We start from the raw sequence: 20,550 nt of genomic DNA, 5'->3' as shown, positions 1-20,550 counted from the left end.
CGAACCGCTAGGTTGGCAGGAGCTGGGACAAGCGATGGGAGCTTACTCCGTTGCGTGGATTCGATCTTACAACTGCTGGTCTTCTGACCCTGCAGCATAGGCTTCTGCGGTTTAGCCTGCAGTACCACCACGTCCCTATTCTGATAGGTACCTAGGTCCTAAACCGTTTAGGGCTTTGAATGTTATCATCATAACCTTGAAGTAGATGTGGAAATGAACCAGTAAGCAATGAAGGACAGCCAGAATGGGGGGAGATCTGCTGGAATTTTTTCACCCCAGTTATTAATCTGGCTGCTGAATTCTGGACCAGTTGAAGTCTCCGCATCAGCCTCAAGGGTAGCCCCACGTAGAGAGCACTACAGTAGTCTATTCTTGAGATTACAAGGGCATGAACCAGCATCTTGAGTGCCCCCGTGTCTAGATGGGGACGCAGCTGGGCAATCCTCCAAAGAAGGAAATGGGCTGCCCGGACCACAGATGCCACCTGGGTTTCCATTTTGAGATCCGAGTCCAGGCAGATGCCCAAGTTGCGAACCTCACTCTTTGTGGGAAGAGTCACTCCCCCAAAGGAGAGGGAGTTTCCCAACCCAATGATGCCGGGGCCACCCATGCACAAGATTTCTGTCTTGTCCGGATTCAACCTCAGTCCTTTTGCCCTCATCCACTCCAGAACAGTCCCCAAGCAGCATTCAAGGGTCAGAACAGCATCCACTGCAGTTGGAGAAAAGGAGAACTAAAGCCGGGTGTCATCAGTGTACTGATGATACTGGGCCCCACAGCTCCAGATGACCTCACCCAGCGGCCTCATATAGATATTAAATAGCATTGGCGAGATTATGGACCCCTGCGGAACCCCAAAATTGAGGATCCACAGGGTGGAAGTCATCTCACCAAGCTGTACTCTCTGGGGACGTTCCTCCAAGAAGGAACGGAGCCACGCCAAAGCGAGACCACCGATTCCCAACTTGGAGAGCCGCCCCAGGAGGATACTGTGGTCAACAGTGTCAAAAGCCGCTGAGATATCGAGGAGGGCCAACAAGGTCATATTGCCCCTGCCAGCCTCCCTCAGGAGGTCATCCTGCAGGGCAACCAATGCTGTTTCCTTACCATGCCACGTCCTGAAGCCCGACTGGAATGGATGAAGGGCATCAGTTTCCTCCAGGAGGGCCTGGAGCTGATTGACCACTGATCGGCCATTTATGCTATACTATAAATGGAATGCCTCTCAGGCATGGTAGCGGGTAGTGTGTCTGTAAAGGAGCATTGTATTCTGAGCAACTGTATACCTAAAGAATTAAGAACATGCCACCTGCTTATAATCTTGGATTCCCCTGACATGGGAGTGGCTCTTACATTGTTTGGGAGTAGTCTAATGACTGAAATCTAGTAGTAAATCATAACTGGAGTAGCCCATTGAATCGATGCAATTACAGAGGGATTGTGTCATCAATTTTTCACTGATTCAAGCGATTTACTACTGTATTTCAACTAATGCTAGGTAACTGATTCAATGTAATTTACTACTGTATTTCAGTTAGTGCTGGATAACTCAAATACTCCCTGCTGCTTCACAGTACAGGAGAAATACAGGCTGCTAACCCATTGTTGCATCTCAACCTCTTTGTCAGCTAACAAATGTTTCAAAATTTCCAGGGTCTCACAGGAAAAAAAGGAATTAGTGGTCAAGCTGGGAAACCTGGAATGTCTGTAAGTAAACAAACTGTTTTGTTCATCATGTACTTCTGTTTCAGACAGCTGGTAACACAATAAAAGCCCAAGCTATGCAATGCAGACAGTGACATGTCGTTGATGAAAGAAAGATAAACAACCTATGAAATGGAATGCTCTTTTCTCACGTAATAATAATCATGTGCTGTCAAGTCAATTCTGACTTATGGCAACGTTTTTCAGGGTTTTCTAGGTAGGGAGTACTCAGAAGTGGTTTACCAGTCCACTTCTGGGGGCATCCTAGGGCTGTGCAGCTTGCCCAGGGCCACACAAGCTGCTGCTTCTCTGTGGAGGCACAATGGGGAATCAAACTCCCAACCTCAGGCTCCACAGCTAGATATCTAAACCATTGAGCTATCCAGCCAGCTCAACTGCTCAGATGCCTAAACCACTGAGCTATCCCCCAGCTTTTCTCACATCAAAGGCAGAAAATCTGTAACTTTAATTATACCTCAAACACAAAGAATGGAAGTGTTCCATGGTGTTCAGTGGGGCTTGCTTACTAGTACCTTTTGTTTAAGACCCTACAAACTATAGAGCTTTATGAAGATTAACTTGCACACAAAAGAAGCCATCTGTTTTGTCTGTTTGTTAAACCAGCATGTCAGTGTGCTCACCTGCAAGCACGACACCCCCCATACGTGCGGGGGGGTGCCCCCGCTCCCCACCGGTCCGCGCACGGAGCCCGCACCCCCCCCAATCGGTCCCTGGTTGGAGAAAGGTTGGGGACCACTGCTGTAGAAGAAATGGAGTAGCCCTCATAGTCAACAAAAGAGTGGGAAAAGCTGTACTGGGATATAATCTCAAAAATGATAGAATGATTTCCATACGAATCCAAGGCAGACATTTCAACATCACAGTAATCCAAGATTATGCACCAACCACGGATGCTGAAGAGGCTGAAATTGACCAATTCTATGAAGATTTACAACACCTTCTAGAACTGACACCAAAGAAAGATGTTATTCTCATTATAATGGATTGGAATGCTAAAGTAGGGAGTCAAGAGATAAAAGGAGCAACAGGTAAGTTTGGCCTTGGAGTTCAAAATGAAGCAGGGCAAAGGCTAATAGAGTTGTGTCAAGAGAACAAGCTGATCATCACAAACACTCTTTTCAAACAACACAAGAGGTGACTTTACACATGGACATCACCATATGGGCAATACCAAAATCAGATTGATTGTATTCTCTGCAGCCAAAGATGGAGAAGCTCTATACAGTCAGCAAAAACAAGACCTGGAGCTGATTGTGGCTCTGATCATCAGCTTCTTATAGCAAAACACAAGCTTAAACTGAAGAAAGTAGGAAAAACCAAGGGCTAGTCAGGTATAATCTAAACCAAAATCCCTTATATGAATACACAGTGGAAGTGAAGAACAGATTTAAGGAACCAGATTTGGTGGACAGAGTGCCTGAAGAACTATGGCTGGAGGCTCGAAACATTGTACAGGAGGCAGCAACAAAAACCATCCCAAAGAAAAGGAAATGCAAGAAAGCAAAGTGGCTGTCCAACAAGGCCTTACAAATAGCAGAGAAGAGAAGGGAAACAAAATGCAAGGGAGATAGGGAAACTTACAGAAAATTGAATGCACTTCCAGGGAATAGCAAGGAGAGACAAGAGGGCCTTCTTAAATGAACAGTGCAGAGAAATAGAGGAAAATAATAGAAAGGGAAAACCAGAGATCAGTTCAAGAAAGTTGGAGATATGAAAGGAACATTTTGTGCAACGGTGGACATGATAAAGGACAAAAATGGTAGGGACCTAACAGAAGCAGAAGACATCAAGAAGAGGTGACAAGAATACACAGAGGAATTATACCAGAAAGATTTGGATATCCCGGACAACCCAGACAGTGTAGCTGCTGACCTTGAGCCAGACATCCTGGAGAGTGAAGTCAAGTGGGCCTTAGAAAGCATGGATAAAAACAAGGCCAATGGAGGTTATGGCATTCCAGTCGAACTATTTAAAATCTTAAAAGACGACGCTCTTAAGGTGCTACACTCAATATGCCCGCAAGTTTGGAATACTCAGCAGTGGCGAGAGGATTGGAAAAGATCAGTCTACATCCCAATCCCAAAGAAGGGCAGTGCCAAAGAATGCTCCAACTACCATACAATTGCAACTCATTTCACATGCTAGCAAGGTTATGCTCAAAATCCTACAAGGTAGGCTTCAGCAGTACGAGAACCGAGAACTCCCAGAAGTACAAGCTGGATTTCGAAGGAGCAGAGGAAGTAGAGACCAAATTACTAACATGCGCTGGATTATGGAGAAAGCCAGAAAGTTCTAGAAAAACATCTACTTCTGCTTCATTGACTATGCAGAAGCTTTTGACTGTGTGGACCATAGCAAACTATGGCAAGTCCTTAAAGAAATGGGATTGCCTGACCACCTTGTCTGTCTCCTGAGAAATCTGTATGTGGGACAGGGATCAACAGTTAGAACTGGATATGGAACAACTGATTGGTTCAAAATTGGGAAAGGAGTATGACAAAGCTGTATATTGTCTCCCTGCTTATTTAACTTATATGTAGAATACATCATGCAAAAGGCTGGACTGGAGGAATCCCAAACCGGAATTAAGATTGCCGGAAGAGATATCAACAACCTCAAATATGCAGGTGATGCCACTGAGGAGGACTTAAAGAACCTCTTAATGAGGGTGAAAGAGGAGAGTGCAAAAAATGGCCTGAAGCTCTGCATCAAAAAAACTAAGATCATGGCCACTGGTCCCATCACCTCCTGGGAAATAGAAGGGGAAGATATGGAGGCAGTGACAGATTTTACCTTCTTGGGCTCCATGATCACTGCAGATGGTGACAGCAGCCACGAAATTAAAAGACGCCTGTTTCTCAGGAGGAAAGCGATGACAAACCTAGACAGCATCTTAAAAAGCAGAGACATCACCTTGCCAACAAAGGTCCGCATAGTCAAAGCTATGGTTTTTCCAGTAGCGATGTATGGAAGTGAGAGCTTGACCATAAAGAAGGCTGATTGCCGAAGAATTGATGCTTTTGAATTGTGGTGCTGGAGGATACTCTTGAGAGTCCCCTGGACTGCACGGAGAACAAACCTATGCATTGTGAATTAAATCAACCCGGAGTGCTCACTTGAAGGACAGATCCTGAAGCTGAGGCTCCAATAATTATTATTTTTTTTGGACTTATATACCGCCCATAGCGCTACAAGCATTCTCCGGGCGGTTTACAATTTTTTTTTAATTATACAGGCTACACATTGCCCCCCCAGCAAGCTGGGTACTCATTTTACCAACCTCGGAAGGATGGAAGGCTGAGTCAACCTTGAGCCGGCTACCTGGGATTTGAACCCCAGGTCGTGAGCACAGTTTTAGCTGCAATACAGCGTTTTAACCACTGCGCCACGAGGCTCTTGGACATCTTTGGACATCTCGTGAGAAGAGAAGACACCCTGGAAAAGATACTGATGTTGGGAAAGTGTGAAGGCAAGAGGAGAAGGGGACGACAGAGGACGAGATGGTTGGACAGTGTCACCAAAGCTACCAGCATGAATTTGACCAACTCCAGGAGGCAGTGGAAGACAGGAGGGCCTGGTGTGCTCTGGTCCATGGGACCACGAAGAGTCGGACATGACTTAACGACTAAACATCAAAAAAACGAGTGGCTGCAGCTGAGGCAAAATGGAGTTGTGTTGTATATTTCTAAATGTCTTTTGCTTTGTCACTTGGTGCTGTGTTAGAGCAGCTGAGACAAAATAAGCATCAGATATTACTACTTTTTTCAAATAAAAGGGGAAACTTACATACTTCCCTCCAAAAAGAAAGCATATTTAAAAGCAAACAGCACACCTGTTCTCAAAGTCAAGTAATCAAGTTGGGCTATGATGTGTTCTTATTATGTAAAAAATAGCATTAATATAACTTGTCTGCAGTTAATGGTGTTATTCAAATAGACTCCAAATGTATTTCAGGGTAAACCTGGTCCTTTAGGCCAGAAAGGTGCTTCTGGCTATCCTGGACCAGAGGGTGTTCCTGGGAATTCTGGAAAGCCTGGGTTACCTGGGCAACGGGGCCTTCCTGTAAGTAGAACTTAAATTACCTTTCCTCCAGATGTGTTCTCTGTCTTCAAGAGACTTAAAATGATTTATTTGCATCACTGACATTTCTAAACATAACATGGAACAAGAGACTTATGCAATTACTTCCTAAGCTTACGTCATCACTCATTATGAATCTTTAATACAGAAAGCAGTTACTATCTAGTTCTTTGTGCAGTTTTTGTTTCTTGATGGACCATTGTAGTTCAGAACCAAGACTTCCAACAGCATCTCACATACCGCAGTGGAAACATATAAGCAGGGTTTTCTCCATACTGTTTTGCAAATATTTGTGTCTTTATGGCATAAAAAATTAGGGAGCCAGTTGCTTTAATTTAGCACAATGTTTGCCTAATCAAATCAGTGGGGATCCTTATTGTTACATCTTGTAGGTCTAGTAACTCTGCATATAAGTTTATGTAATGTCACAACTTAATTTTGAAGTAGTAATAAATTTATGTTGATAGCATTTCCGGATATTGTCCCATTGTTGTTGTTGCTCTTTTAATTCTTCCTCTCTCCCAGTCTCCTCCTCTCCCTTCTTCTTAATTCTGGATTATTTATACAGTGTTATAGTTGCATGGTAATCTACAGCATTATGCCATCCTTTCAGTGTTGTGCTGTAAAGTGGTTTGTGTGCACGCTGATGCATCTATTTGGGTACAGATGAGTAGATGCCCCCCTATATATTTATGAATAAAAACTCCTAGTTTAAACAGATAGAACCGTGCATTTGGTGTTGCTGAATACACATTGAGCAAATGTTTAATTTGACTACTCTTTGCTTGTCAAGGGTGCTAGAGGAAGGCCAGGAATAGCTGGACTGGCAGGATATCCTGGAACTCAGGGACCCAAGGGGTTACCAGGTATGCCAGGAAACACTGGACCACCAGGAATAAAGGTACTTGGAATGTCAGCTTCTTCAGCTGGTGGACACTGTGTTTGAAATCTCCCTGTCCCTTCATTCAGGTGTAAGATAATACAACTGCAGATTTTACCAAGCTGGTGCATCTGATATTGTGGACTGTAGAGCATCATGTTGCTGCCTTCTCAAAAGCATGAGAAAATGTGTATATGTTAAACAAAGGAACATTAAAACACACATATTGTGGGGCTTTTGTAACTACAAGAATTATTTCAGTGTGTCTGAAGAAGCAAACGGTAATACGCAAAAGCTCACACTGGAATAAATTTATTCATCTTCCAAGTACCACAATACTTTTGCTTTGCTTTTCTGTTTGCTTTGCTTTGTTTTTCAGCTGAAACAGAGTCACATGGCTGCCTCTGTCAAAACTCCATGTATGTGAGTGGCCTTAAAGCAAAACCCAGAGGATCAGCCATGTTAGCCTGTTGCAAAAAAGATACAAAGAACCTTGTGACACTTTAAAATAGGATGGGAAATCTGCACAAGTTCAAGAGTTAGACAGGCTGTGTCTCACACATACCCAAAATAGACATTTTTGAAATATTTATTTCAAAAATGTCTGTTGCTATCTGCACAGAAAAGAAAAGCAACAATTTTGTATTCACTGCCCTTCTGTTTTTATCCTAACTTCACAAAAACAGAGGTGGATTCTCAGGGAGAGCACATTATTATTAGACTGTTAATGGTGTAGACAGTGGGAGGATTCTTGATTTCTGTGTTCCTTGTTATAGAAACTCATTAAAACTGTAAAACAAAAGGGCAGGGGAGAGAAAAGGTTAGTCTCCTGTGATAGATTGTGTATTAGAATATGCTCTGCTTTGTATATCAATTGTGTTTTTTTTAATAACAACATAATATTCAGTATTACATGGAAATGAAGAATTCTCTTCTTTTACTTACTCATTCGCTCATGATCATGCAAGACTTTTATTTCTAAAACCATAATGAGAAAACAAGAGGCAATAATAATGGCACCGCAAAAAAAGACATTTCATTCTTATGAATTGTCTGCATTTATCAGGATGAGGCGGACAAAGCTCACTAAGATCCTGAATACAGTTTGGAAGTATTCCTGCTGCTGAACCTCAGCATAAAGATCAGCTTTGTATTATTAATAAATGCTCCATAAAGAAATTTAGAGAGCCCATCTGATTCCCCTATGTAAGAACAATAACAAATGTGCAATTTCCCCCTTGTTGCAGGGTGAACAAGGGCTTCAGGGTCATCCAGGAAAGCAAGGTAAACGAGGCCTTCCTGGGACCCAAGGTGATCAAGGACCACCAGGAGATCCTGGCACCAAAGGGCATGCTGTATGTATCTACCATTTTATGGAAGTCGGTTAAAGTAATTCTGTTTTAGCTCCAAAATATTAATCTCCCTGTCTGCAAATATTGCAGGGAGAATTTGGAGATCAAGGCTTAATGGGATTTCAGGGGTTCCCAGGTCCCAAGGTATGTGTTTATTTTGGATACAGTTTATACAGAAGTTCAGCATTTTAGAGGCCCAGTGATTTCTATGGGAGATAGTTCAACATGTACTTGGTTGTCCCCCGCTTAATCATGAGCTGGATTGTGCCCTTTGAAAAAATGAGTTTTGGCCATGTTCTCATGAAATATCTTCAACAAAGTATTTTATGAATTCCCAGAAGTTGGAGAATAAAGAAATAATGGTGATGCTCGCTGTAGAAGCAACTGTAAAAATTTGACTTAATCCACATTTCCTTTTTATAAGCAGACTTTTACACTGAATCAGAGATCTTGAGAAAAGAGTCCAAAATAAAGTATTACACATTTTGTACTCACTCCTTTTACTAAATTTTTACTGCATTTTCTATAACTTCAAAAATGTTGGGCTATTATCAAGTAATAATTTTATGAATAACTATTTTATTTCAATTTATGTTTTAGGGCCCTGAAGGCGACCCTGGTTTAATTGGAATTCTGGGACCTAAAGGCCCAACAGGCCAAATAGTAAGTCTTTCTGCCTGTTAGCTTATCAGCTACTGAGCTGTTTATTTGCTTCCTTCCTCTTTAAATTCAGGCCTGTAGTGGCCATTTGCTGTGCCCAAAAATAGCGGGGGGGGGGGAAATAGGGGGGATAGGGAATTTATATATACCAGAGCTGATCCTGGATGAGGCAGCTTGTTTGAAGCAGAAAGTCTTGGGCTGTGGGTTGTCACAGAACAAAGGAATGGCTAATTGCCTTAGAGAACAAAGGAGTCGACAGCGAAAGTCCAAGCCAGCGGAGCCAACTGGCAATACCCTGAGGGATCTTTTTACTGACTTAGTATAATTACATAGTATGTTATGAGAGAAACAGATAGGATACTAGTTACCTAATTGTAACTAGGATTGGCTAAAATAACCCTTTGATCTTATGCTCTACCTCTAAGCAAAAGGGCAGAAGAAGGGGCCGTCCTGCCTGCTGGCAGCTGCCACTTCCTGCCAGGAGTGTTTGCACGTCACTGGAACAGAATTGCAGCTACAACCTTTAAGCAGGAGTTTCCCACATTGGGCTACACTCAAAGGCAAAAAATGCAGCTGTTTGTTTCATTTATATTAATTTATCTGAGGTTATTATTTGCAGATTTAAAGGAGAAAATATTAATTGATCACCTGAAGTTTAATAGCAAATTAGCAGGATGTTAAAGTTAGCTTCATCTTTCCGAGTAATTGACACAACAGACGAAAAAAATCAAGAATGAACTAGCAAACCTTCACTGGGGTGTTGCAGTTTGTAAACCTGATTTAGAATGTCATAAGTTGATTGACTGCCTCAGAGCCAGACAGTGTGTCGATGGAAAAACCATCTTAATTCATTTCAGGATCAGGATGAAATACCAAATGGCTTGCATAAATTTTTTCCTTCTCCAGTATTTATAGCAGAACTACACACTAGTGAAAACCTTGGACTGTCATTTCACATAGCACCGTTGCATTGGGTTGCTTCCTCAGTTTGTGTGTGTATGTGTGTGTGTTTATTAATTAAAATATTTATACCCCATCTTTTTCCTCAAGAGGATCCAAGGTGACTTACAATATTAAAACATACAATATATAAAGTGGAAGTGGGGGAAAGCAGCCCCCCTCTTAGGTAGCTTGTTACTATGAAAAAGCCTGCCTGAAGATAAAGGTCTCTGCCTGCCTGTGGAAAGAAATCAAAGAGGGGTCCAGCTTGACTTTCCATGGGAGAAAGTCCCACAGCTTGGGAGCAACAATGGGGAAGTCTCTCTCTTGTGTCCTCACCAAACACACTTGCGATGGTGGTGAGACAAAGAGAAAGGACTCTTGATGATTTTGAACCTCAGCAAGCTCATGAAAGGAGAGACAGTCTTTCAAGTAGTTTGGGCCCAAGTTGTGTTGTAACATGCTGTTCTGTACGTACACCTGGATCTCCTGTTCTGGTGTTCTCTCATGTCACTGCTCTGAAAAAAAAAACAAGGAGAAAAATTAGGATTATGTCATCCTACTTTCTTCCATGTTTAAGGGAGAAAGAACATGTCATTGGCCAAAATCCTGGTGCTTATAAATTGTAATAGAGTAAGCCTGTTGAATCAATTGGAATTTATTGAGTCAACACCATTGATTCAAATGGGCCTTCTCTAGTACAATTTACTAGGGTAAGCTACAGGATTTTGGCCATGGAATTGCCATTTTCAGGGACAGTCCTGTATGCCTCACATCATATTGTACTTTCTGAAAGCTTTCTCACACAAAATAACAGAACACTTTTAATGTGTTGCCTACTATTTCAGACTAATCTTTGTGATGTCTTCAGCTGAATTCTGAAGCTGCCCGCTCATATAGTATTTGAAGAACTTCCTACCCCATAATACAGTAATGAGAGCTCTAATAGTAGACATGGAAAACCTGCTAAAGAAGCTCACTCCTAAGGGAGATGTGGTTCTGGAGTGTCGGAGTTACAGGGTCTTTTCATTGGAGGGGCCATACCTGGGAAATTCCTTTCCCCAAGAACACGATTTGGAGAATATTTTATCATAGTTCTCATTGTAATGCTTTGTAATTTTCTTCATGTTTTGAAGTCCCTAAAACATAAAATTGAAACAAAGACTTAAATGAATAAATAAGATTGTTTAACCGGAAAAACGGTTTGAGTGAGAGGTTTTTGCTTTATCAGAATAGGACCATAAATAACCACCATTTTTATGTACTGTCATGTTGAAAAAACACATATTTGTTAGAAATACTCAGTGGTGGTTTTGTATATTTTCTTAAATTAGTCCTGGCTTTCAGTATATTGGATGAGATTCCTTTTAGTCTAAACATGAAATGTATAGTCTGACTGCCTCTGTCATTTTTCATTCTTAGATAAACAAGAATGGGCAATTTCCTGTTCCTTCAGTATTGAGATATTCATAAATGCCTTTATTCTAGTGGAAATGTGAATGAAAACAAAACTGACACAGACTAAAATTATCTTGTCTTTTGATTCCGTCTTTTATCCAGAAACTAAAATTGGCATTATTTGAATGTGCGTGGCAACTCAAATCCATTTCACTCTCATGTGGTTTGGAAAGGCCCAGAACTACATTTTTTAAAAAAATATTTAAATGTCACAATATGGTCTTTTCACTGATCACTTGCAGTTATTTATTGCTGTACATATTTTGCTTTGCTTTTTGGTTTTAGGGAAACACTGGTCCTTTTGGTATTGAAGGCATGATAGGCCCAGCTGGCAAGCCTGTAAGTACAGTTTATTCCACTTTACTCTTTCCTTTATATAGTACTGTTTCTTACCATTGCCTTTCAACAGAGTAAGGTTGTTGCACTTTGAACAGTAGTTGAGAATTGTGGAGAAGATACATGTGCTCTCTCCTTTATACAGATAGGACTGACTCAGGGGTGCTTCTTTTCAAAATAACCAACATTCATCACCAACCACAGTCACATTAATCTGAACATGTTTGAGTACACACATTTAGTAGTAGTTTGGCGGGACAAGGGAACAGAGCCTAACCAGTTTCCTTCACCTAACTCAGTAGCTTTAAGCATAAGCAGCTAGAGTGTGGATGGGAAAATGTTGTATATTACAAAAAAAAATTAAATGAAGAACAGTCAACTTCAGGCTTCTGTTTGAAGCATTTCTTAAACAGTTTGAGGGTTTCCCCCCCTGTGGCTTCAGGAGAACAGGAAGAGAAAATTACCGTATTTTTCGCACCATAAGACGCACTTTCCCCCCCACAAAACAGGGGGGTGGAAAGTCTGTGCGAAGAAAACATTATATTTTCCTGTTTTCTTCTCCTAAAAAATTGGTGCATCTTATGGAAAGGTGCGTCTTATGGAGCGAAAAATACGGTAGTTTTGCAAGTGAACTCCTGATTTCACAGTGTTGGGTTTATCCATAATAAAAAAATTCTGTAATCAGAACAATATGAGGGAAAGGCCTTTTTGCTTTTTTTGCTGCATGTTCCTGCTGGAGAATTATTATGGAAGAAAACGGGAGAAAACCAAACAGTCTTATACACCGTTTCAAAATATCATTTTTTTTCCAATACTCAATATCTCAAGATAATTTTTTTGATAATTTTTTTTTTATGATGGTCATGATGATTGAACTATATGAGATCTGAGGGTGGGCTGCAACAAGAACCTAAATCAAGTTAACAGTTTAAAACATGTAGAATTTTTTTAAAAAAATTAAAACAAGTTTAAAAAGTAAAATAATTTGCACAGTTTAAACCTATTAGAAAGTTCATGTGCTCCAACCTATGTGGTCTTCGGTTTCCTTTCCTTCTTATCTTGGATGGTTTTCCTTTTTTCCTCCTAAGAGGTGTCATGATCTTTTCATGATACGTTGTGATACTAAATTATACATCTATAAAAGGTAGGTAAAATGGCAAGAGTTAGAAATTCCACACACTGTTTAAAAAACAGGGATCATTGCTACTTATCCTTCTCACCAAAAATAAAAACTACAACTATGTTCTAAACTTACATGTGAATAAATTCATATTAATATTATTTAGGTATGGCCATGTGAGTTCCATTCCACACTCCATATGCTGCTGAGCTATTTAAATACTGTACCCTATTTCCCTAAAAATAAGACGTAACCTGAAAATAAGCCCTAGTATGATTAATGGTAATAAATGGTTTATTAATCAGTCATTTGCTGTTTTTAGTATACATTCCTTGCAATCCTTTATTAAAATACAAGACATAAAATTTTATTAAATCAAAATATTGAGCATTTTGTTTATACAAATTCATTAATACTTAGTTTTCCCTAGCACAAAAAAGTAATTCTTTCCTGTAAATATTTCTACCAATTAGTCAACAGGAATGTAATTCTTCATATAAACATAGAAATGTCTGTGAGCTATAAGTCTCAACAGTGATGAGAGCAAATGATTGGGGACATACAGGTTAAACATAACTCATTTTACTTCTTTTTTCAGGGACCCAGGGGTGAAAAAGGAGCCAGGGGTGAAATTGTAAGTGAGAACAATTAATGTTAATTCCTTTTGTATGTTGTGTGTATGTGTGTGTGTGTGACAGAGAGAGAGAGACAGAGAGAGAGAGAGAGAGAGAGAGAGAGAGAGCACATTACTGGAATACTTTTCAGGTTTTACAAGAGTTTCTGTTACTGTGCTCACAGATTGCACAGAGACAGATTTTGAATAAAGAGACAAAGCTTCCCCCAGATAATCCTGAGAATTGTAGATTTGGTGAGGGTGCTAAGACATTATGAACAGAGGAAGGTGCTTTGTACCAAGTAAGAACACTGTGTTGTCTTAACTCAATATTATCTGCACTGGCTGGCAGTAGCTCTTTGGGGTTTTGAACAAGACCCCATTACCACCCCTATCATTTTTTTTGCTTATGGGAATGAAACAGAATGAGAAATCTTTTCTTCTTCAGCTAGGGATACTTTGTAATGTTATTGCTGCATTCAGCTTTACCCCCACATCAGCTCTATGAGGATGAAAGTGGCCTCTCCTCTCTGCAGGAAGCTCTGGAAAATGTAGTTCTGTGAGGGGAACTTGAAATCACTAACAGAGAACTCTTAGCACCCTCACCAAATCTACAATTCCCAGGATTTTCTAGGGGAAGCTATGACAGGTGATCTTGGATTATATCAGGCTTCAAGTTCTGTGCTTATGGTGGATGAGAGATTTCCATGTTATTTCTCCCAAAGACATCAATGGTGCGTGGTGTGGCTATGGCTGTTTCTTTTTGGAACCTTTTTATTATTATGGCTACTACCAAGTCAGAGGTTGGGGTTTCAATTCCTCATTATGTGTCCTGGGAGAAAAGCTAGCCTGTGTAGTCTTGGGGGAAAGGAAAAAGGGAATGGTAAGCCACTTTAAATATTTAGGATAGTAGTTATAAAGTGACAATTGTTGTTCCACTAAGATAGTACTAGTTTTTGTCTGATCTTGGACAGTATTTCTTAGAGTGGCGGACTTTGATGACTACAGCAAATGCTTGGAGGGGGGAGATGTATGAGTAAAACTTTGTACATCTGCATTTTCATACATCTGCATTTTGAAATGATTTCATACCATTTTGTAACTCACCCTGAGATCCTCAGGTGGGTTACAAAATGGGTTAAATGACCACTCCTTTATCTTCTTTATCAGTAGGTGTCATTTATTTTGCCATTGACTGTTCACTTTGTTAATTTATACAGTAGTTAAAAAATTATCTTCCATATAATGTTTGGTCAAGATAGGTATTGTTTCCCTCAACATTAGTATCTCTGTGTTCCTGTATTTTTTTAAAAAAATAGAGCAATTTCCCAAAAAGTGAAGAAGAAAAACCTTCAGTTAAAAGTACAGAGTAAATTTTGAACATTAATGTGGGTAAGAAAATAGGGTAAGAAAATTCGGACCAAAGATCAGCTTATCTTCCTAAAAACTTCACAAACTGCTAGTTCGGCGGTTCAGTGAGGTTTGTTTCCTAGCCGAACAGTTGATCCACAGTTTGGCACCCTGCCTCCTTCAGCGGGTGCCTACTCAGTGGTAGTATCCCAACTCTGCTGGAGGGGGTGGGGCAACAAGACCAGATCAGTTGTTCAGCGGGGAAATGAAGCACACTGAACCAGCTATTTTGCCCATCTCTGTTTAAAACCAGACAATATAAAATCAAACCACTCAAATTAACAACATTAGAAGCATAGCAGTAAAACCTGTACAGGCCATGATCCACAGCCTCCAAAGGTTCTGATAAATAACTGCATTGGTGCAGAAATAATCTAGTGTCAGTGTCAATCTAGCCTCCAAGGGGAAGGCTTTCCACAGGTGGAGTGCTACAGCAGAAAAATCCTTCCCCCATGTCTCACATAATGAAATCAATGGTGCACAAAGAGTAGAGGCTCTCCACCAGATCTTAGTGATCCAGCAGTTTTCTGTAGGAAAAGGTGCTTCTTCCAATATCCAGATCCCAAACTGTTTAGGGCTTTATACAACATATAAGCTCACCTTCATGTTTTAGCAATATATTGGAGAAACATTCATGAGAGATCAACAGTGATGCTGCAGACCCGCACATAGTTTTAGGCTGAAATCCAGTTGCGTTTTTTACAGATGCAAAAGGTGAACAGCATAACTTTCAGTGCCTTCTAGCTGGCAGTTAACGGGATTCACAAGCATGCAGCAAGCCAGCAAATATGCATATCACTTAGAATCCCAATAACGACTTGGTCTTCACCAGCTAGAAGGGACTAAATGTTAAAAACCTTTTGCCTTCCCTATGTGTAAAACAAAGCAACAGTATTTCAGCAGATGTACAGTGGTACCTCGACTTACAAACTTGATCCGTATTGGAACGGCGTTCGTAAATCGAAATGTTCGTGAGTCGAAGCACCATTTCCCATTGAAATGCATGGGAACGGGAGTAATCTGTTCCAGCATTTCAAAAAAAACAAAAAACAAAAATTAAAATTAAAATACAACAGAGCAAGTCCCACGCTGGGACTGCAAAAAAAAAAAAAAAACCACACACACAAATCCAAAAACAACACAACACAATACAGAAACCCCCCCAGTCTAAACCCACACTCCAAAACCCACCCAGAACAGTTTTTTAAAAAGGAGCACCTTACCCGTCCAAAGCCTGTGACCGCTGCTGCTGGGAGGCTTGAGCCTGGCCAGGTTTCTTTGGCCACTCGCCTCCCAGCTCGCCTTCCACTTGCTCCGCAACACCCTCCATGGGCCGACGGCGGGAAATTCAAATGGTGGAGGGCAGTGAGGAGGCGAGCCGGGAGGGCCAGCTCAAGCCTTCCGCCGCTCCACAGCCAGCCCCAGTGAAATGAAATCCCACCCTCCACCATTGTGCAGCAACCAGAAGAAGATGACATGACAGTATTTGAATAAATGTAGATTGTTGTACATAAAAAAATTTAAACATCCCCTAAAAATAAGCCCTAGTGGAGCAAAAATTAATATAAGACCCTGTCTTATTTTCAGGGAAACACAGTATTTGGTGTTAATTCTGGTGAAGTGACCTTATTAATATTTGTTTTAATATTCAGCTGGTCAGTCGTAGCAGTTTGCCAGGCTATGGCTTCATAAGAACCCCTGGTTTCTGTGATTAATAATTTCATTTTCAAAACAAAAAAGACAACATAACTAAAATATGCTGTTCTTACTTGGAATGGTACAGCATTCCATCAAAAGGATAAGAACATAAAATAGAATCAATATAAATGTGTTTAATAACAAATCTCAAATAATAAACTAAATCAGTAATAACAGTGACATCACAAATTTTCGCATGATAGTGACTACATCATACAACATACAGTTATAAAATGAATAAACTGAATTTGTTTCAACCAGGCTGCTTCTTCAGCAGTTAAATGTTCTTTGGTTTATGATATATTTGTGATTTTGTATGAAATGCATTTATACTTGTACTGTTTTGCATAATTTACTCTCTTATTTGCATGCATTAGCTGTATTTTCAGCAGCTCCTGAGATACATGCAGCACATGGTACAGTCCTGTACCAGAAGTGCTCAGTGGTAGTTATTTCTTACTATATGCATTTAGAATTGCAGCTTGAGATTCTTAATTTTCTTTGGGAAATTCATTGTCTAAATGTTCCTCTTTTTTCTTGTTGGTCTTCTCCTTTTTGTCTCTTTAGCCTATTTTTCTCTTTGCTACTATTGCATAAACACTCCACTTCTTAGTTAATTGACAATTCCAGGGAGTTTCGGTGGGAAATGGGCATCTCTATCTCATTTAATTATTGTTTGGGGCTTTGAAATTCTTCTCCGGTGGCAGTTTGTAATTTCCTTCCATCATGAATTCACTGCATGCAGCATTTGCAAGAAAAGGTTTTATAACTTATTGGCAGCACAAATCAAATTACTTGCCCTTTACAACCAGGGGATGTCTCACCCTCAGTCAGCTATATTCATAGACATTAAATAATTGTCATTTACTTCTAAACTGAATCTGAACATACTCCTTTGAGGAAAATAAAGACTGATCACTATTAATTTTTGAATAATAATGACATAATTTCTAAGAAAGAGACACAGCAATGTTTTCAAAAAGAAAAAAGATGAAAGGAGTTTTCATGTTTTCCTAATATTGAAGAAGTATATGAGAAGTACAGTGGTTTCTTTATAAGTTTTTTTTTAGTTTTTATCTTTAAATAGTATAGCACCACTGTACTTCTCCAAAGCACCACTGCTACACTAAGAGGAAGAAATAATCTCTGCACAAATTTTGAATTTTTTTTCAATCAGTTATTAAATAAGTCAAGGCAAAAAATATCCTTAATGTCGTAATGAGTGCCGTTCATTCTATGTTAGGCTAGTGCCTGTGATTTCAGAATCCTGGGGACAGTTTTAAGGATCGGGTTTCTACAGAATGAGTTTTAAATTGCTATTAAATAAGTGTTTGCAACTCCTAAGCAATACGCTTTCTCATTAATCCTGAAGGATCTGTGTGTCAGCCATACGATGCCAGAAACATCAGTCTTGCCCATTACCATTTCCTCTCATTTGTTCACTGATATTCAGTGTGAGTTGCAAATCTGAATGCACAGGAAAAATATAACAAAGTATATCTCTTATTTTTGAATGTCTACTCTTCTAAAATACCTTTTAAAAATTAACACTGAAAGGACACCGTTTTGTGCTAAAAGGTGGGACATGAATGTGGTAAACACACTCTTCAAAATACGCTGAAGGCTTTTTTCTACCAACATACACATGATAAATCTTAAACTGTCAGTTCATTTGTTTTGAGTGATTTTTTTCTTTAGACAAGCTGCAGCTTATTTCTTATCAGCACATGTTTCTTATCAGGTATTAATATTTTGTTAGTCCAACACATGACACATTTCAAGTTAAGCAGATCTGTTAACATGTCTGTAGGATCAAGTCTTTAGATTCTCTGAAGGAAAGAGGGTTGGCCTTTGATCCTTTGTGCTAACTATTAAACAATTTGCTTAAAAGATTAATTTTTATATTTTTTATGACTAGAAAATTAGATTTATACTCTGTTCCTCCAATGAATTAGCCTTTGATCATGGTGAAATTTAAGCAGATTTAAAAGGTCAATCCCGTACATAACATCAAAACATTCTAACCTGGGTTTAATCCATACAGCAAATTAGGTCCTGAGTCAGAAAAATAATTGTTATCAGTGTTTTCCAGATTTCCAGTATGTTACAAAAAAAAAAAAAAAGCTGAAGTAGTGGGTTCATTTGCCTCAAAAGACAATGCATCCTTGGGAAAGAAGGCTTCTAGCCACTACAGTGGCTCCCAAGTAGTTCTACAGTCTTCTTTTTTCGTTTCTGTCTTCATCTCACCCTTTGAATAAGGAGGACTTCTGGCTGCTCATTCAGAAACGTGAGGTCTAGCTTTGTTTTGATATCAGATGCAGAGTTGAAACAAGGACTGCTTCCAAAGGACACATTTATTAACAATTTATTACTCTGATTCATTCATTCACATTTTATTGAAATCTATGTAGTGTTGTCATCCATTTGTAGTCTTACCATTTTGCCTCAGTTGTCCTTGTCACTTTTTCTTACTGTAGAAGGTTCAAGTATTGTAAAAATAATAACTGCAGTTCCTCCTGCAGGTTAGAGTGGGAGAACCATGACTTGTCAGAGCTAGAAGTCCCTCCACCGACCAGTTCCCAAGCATTACTTTGTTCCTTCTAACAAAACAAACAGGGTTGTCAGAAATGAAAGGTAACAGACCTCTAATTCCTGAAAGCATTAGGTGCAGTGAGGGCTGAAGGAGGGAGCCATGACTGCCTGTAATTACATTGGGGGCCAGTGACTATTATCACCCCCAGAAGGCAGCTTCTTATGTGATATATCTTTAATAGTCAGTATGTGAACCAGGGCTTAGCATATCTGAGAAAATACCATTCCATTAAGCAACAATGCAAGTTTACCTGTTAAGAAGGAATTATATCAGAACACTTAGAGCAGTGGTTCTTAACCTTTTTGAAAGAAACGCCCCCTTGAGCCATTGAGAAAGTTATCATCGCCCCCCTCCCCACGGTGATGATATCTTTTTTTATTTGTTTGTTTGTTTGTTTGTTTGTTTATTTATTTATTTATTTATTTATTTATTTATTTATTTATTTATGACACTTAAATCCAATGACCCCTCAAAACAAAATTCAATTCCAAGAAAATGAAATGCCCCCAAAAAGTAACATTTAATGATTTAGTTGCAAGCGAATTTTAAGATGCAAAAAGAAATATTAAAAAGGGCATAAAAACAAACTGCAATGCAGGAACTAAAACTTTCAAGACAAAAACTCTGAAACTAAATTAATATTGGAGGAAAATATATATTCATGCACACTGTAAAAAGGCTGTAGCCATCTTCACAGGTTTGGCTTGCTCCAGCACCCCCACACCGCCCCTTTTCGTTCTACTGCCCCCCTGAAAAATGAAATCGCCCCCTGGGGGGCATTATCGCCCACGTTAAGAACCACTGACTTAGAGCATGCAGACATGACCTGCTTCTTAATGTCGTGGCATGAGGAAAATCTTGATGACTACAAAAGCCACATGTGGTATTATGTGTAGCCAAGGACTGTGAAAATGCACACCTATGTATCCAGATCTGGATTACTGGGAGGAGGAGATACCAGAGCTTGGAATGTTTTACACATACTTTAATTATGCATTACTTTATCAAAGTAACTTGTTAACATTACTTATAATTTAAAGTTGTAGGAGGTATAGCAGTGTTAGTGCAAACATTACAGGTAAAAGCAAAATAGAAAAAAGATAAAAACATGGTGGCACTTTAAAGACTTATATTTTTTTAATATAAGCTTTTGTGGAACAAGTCCATTTCATCAGACTTGTCCACAAAAGTTTTTAAGGTGTCAGCAATATGATTGAAACAAGAAGAGGAGTTGTTTTAAGCCTGAATTAGATATAGAAAGAAGGACAGCATCATCCGCATATAACAAAAGAGGTACTGGTACCTTGTTATCAATGTGGAGAAAACTAAAATTATGGTCTTCTCAAAATCTTGGAAGCCTTTTCAGTGGAAAATTAATAACCAGTTCACTGAACAGGTCAGATCCTTTAAATACCTAGGTATATCACTTCATTTCCAACTCAAGTGGACTACACATAGAGACTCTGCGATAGCTTCTGTCTCACACCTTTCAGAGCTATAACTAAATTCCATCATAATGCTGGGAATCAGTTCGTTCCAGTTGCCATTCATATTTTCCAAGCTAAACTGATTAATCGCCTGCTCTATGGTGTCCCAATCTGGGTCAATGCCATGAACAATAAAGTTGATCTATTGGCTGCTTCCTTTTATAGACGGATTCTAGGGATTCCCAACCTAATTAAATTA

The 20,550-nt window shown here is 39.6% G+C and overlaps 1 protein-coding gene across 2 annotated transcripts in view; it reads left to right on the top strand.

Annotated features, from left to right (window-relative positions):
* COL24A1 (collagen type XXIV alpha 1 chain) overlaps window positions 1-20,550 on the top strand; it is a 245,139-nt gene that overhangs the window by 204,627 nt on the left and 19,962 nt on the right. For both annotated transcript variants that reach the window (XM_020795023.3, XM_072997896.2), the window contains 8 exons: window positions 1,654-1,707; window positions 5,680-5,787; window positions 6,599-6,706; window positions 7,933-8,040; window positions 8,128-8,181; window positions 8,638-8,700; window positions 11,380-11,433; window positions 13,149-13,184. In XM_020795023.3, the coding sequence (XP_020650682.3) occupies window positions 1,654-1,707; window positions 5,680-5,787; window positions 6,599-6,706; window positions 7,933-8,040; window positions 8,128-8,181; window positions 8,638-8,700; window positions 11,380-11,433; window positions 13,149-13,184 (585 nt within the window). The remainder of the gene's footprint in view (window positions 1-1,653; window positions 1,708-5,679; window positions 5,788-6,598; window positions 6,707-7,932; window positions 8,041-8,127; window positions 8,182-8,637; window positions 8,701-11,379; window positions 11,434-13,148; window positions 13,185-20,550) is intronic.

This window comes from Pogona vitticeps, chromosome 4 (assembly GCF_051106095.1).
Source record: "Pogona vitticeps strain Pit_001003342236 chromosome 4, PviZW2.1, whole genome shotgun sequence".
NCBI lineage: Eukaryota > Metazoa > Chordata > Lepidosauria > Squamata > Agamidae > Pogona > Pogona vitticeps.
This window is presented reverse-complemented; position numbering and strand designations above follow the sequence as displayed.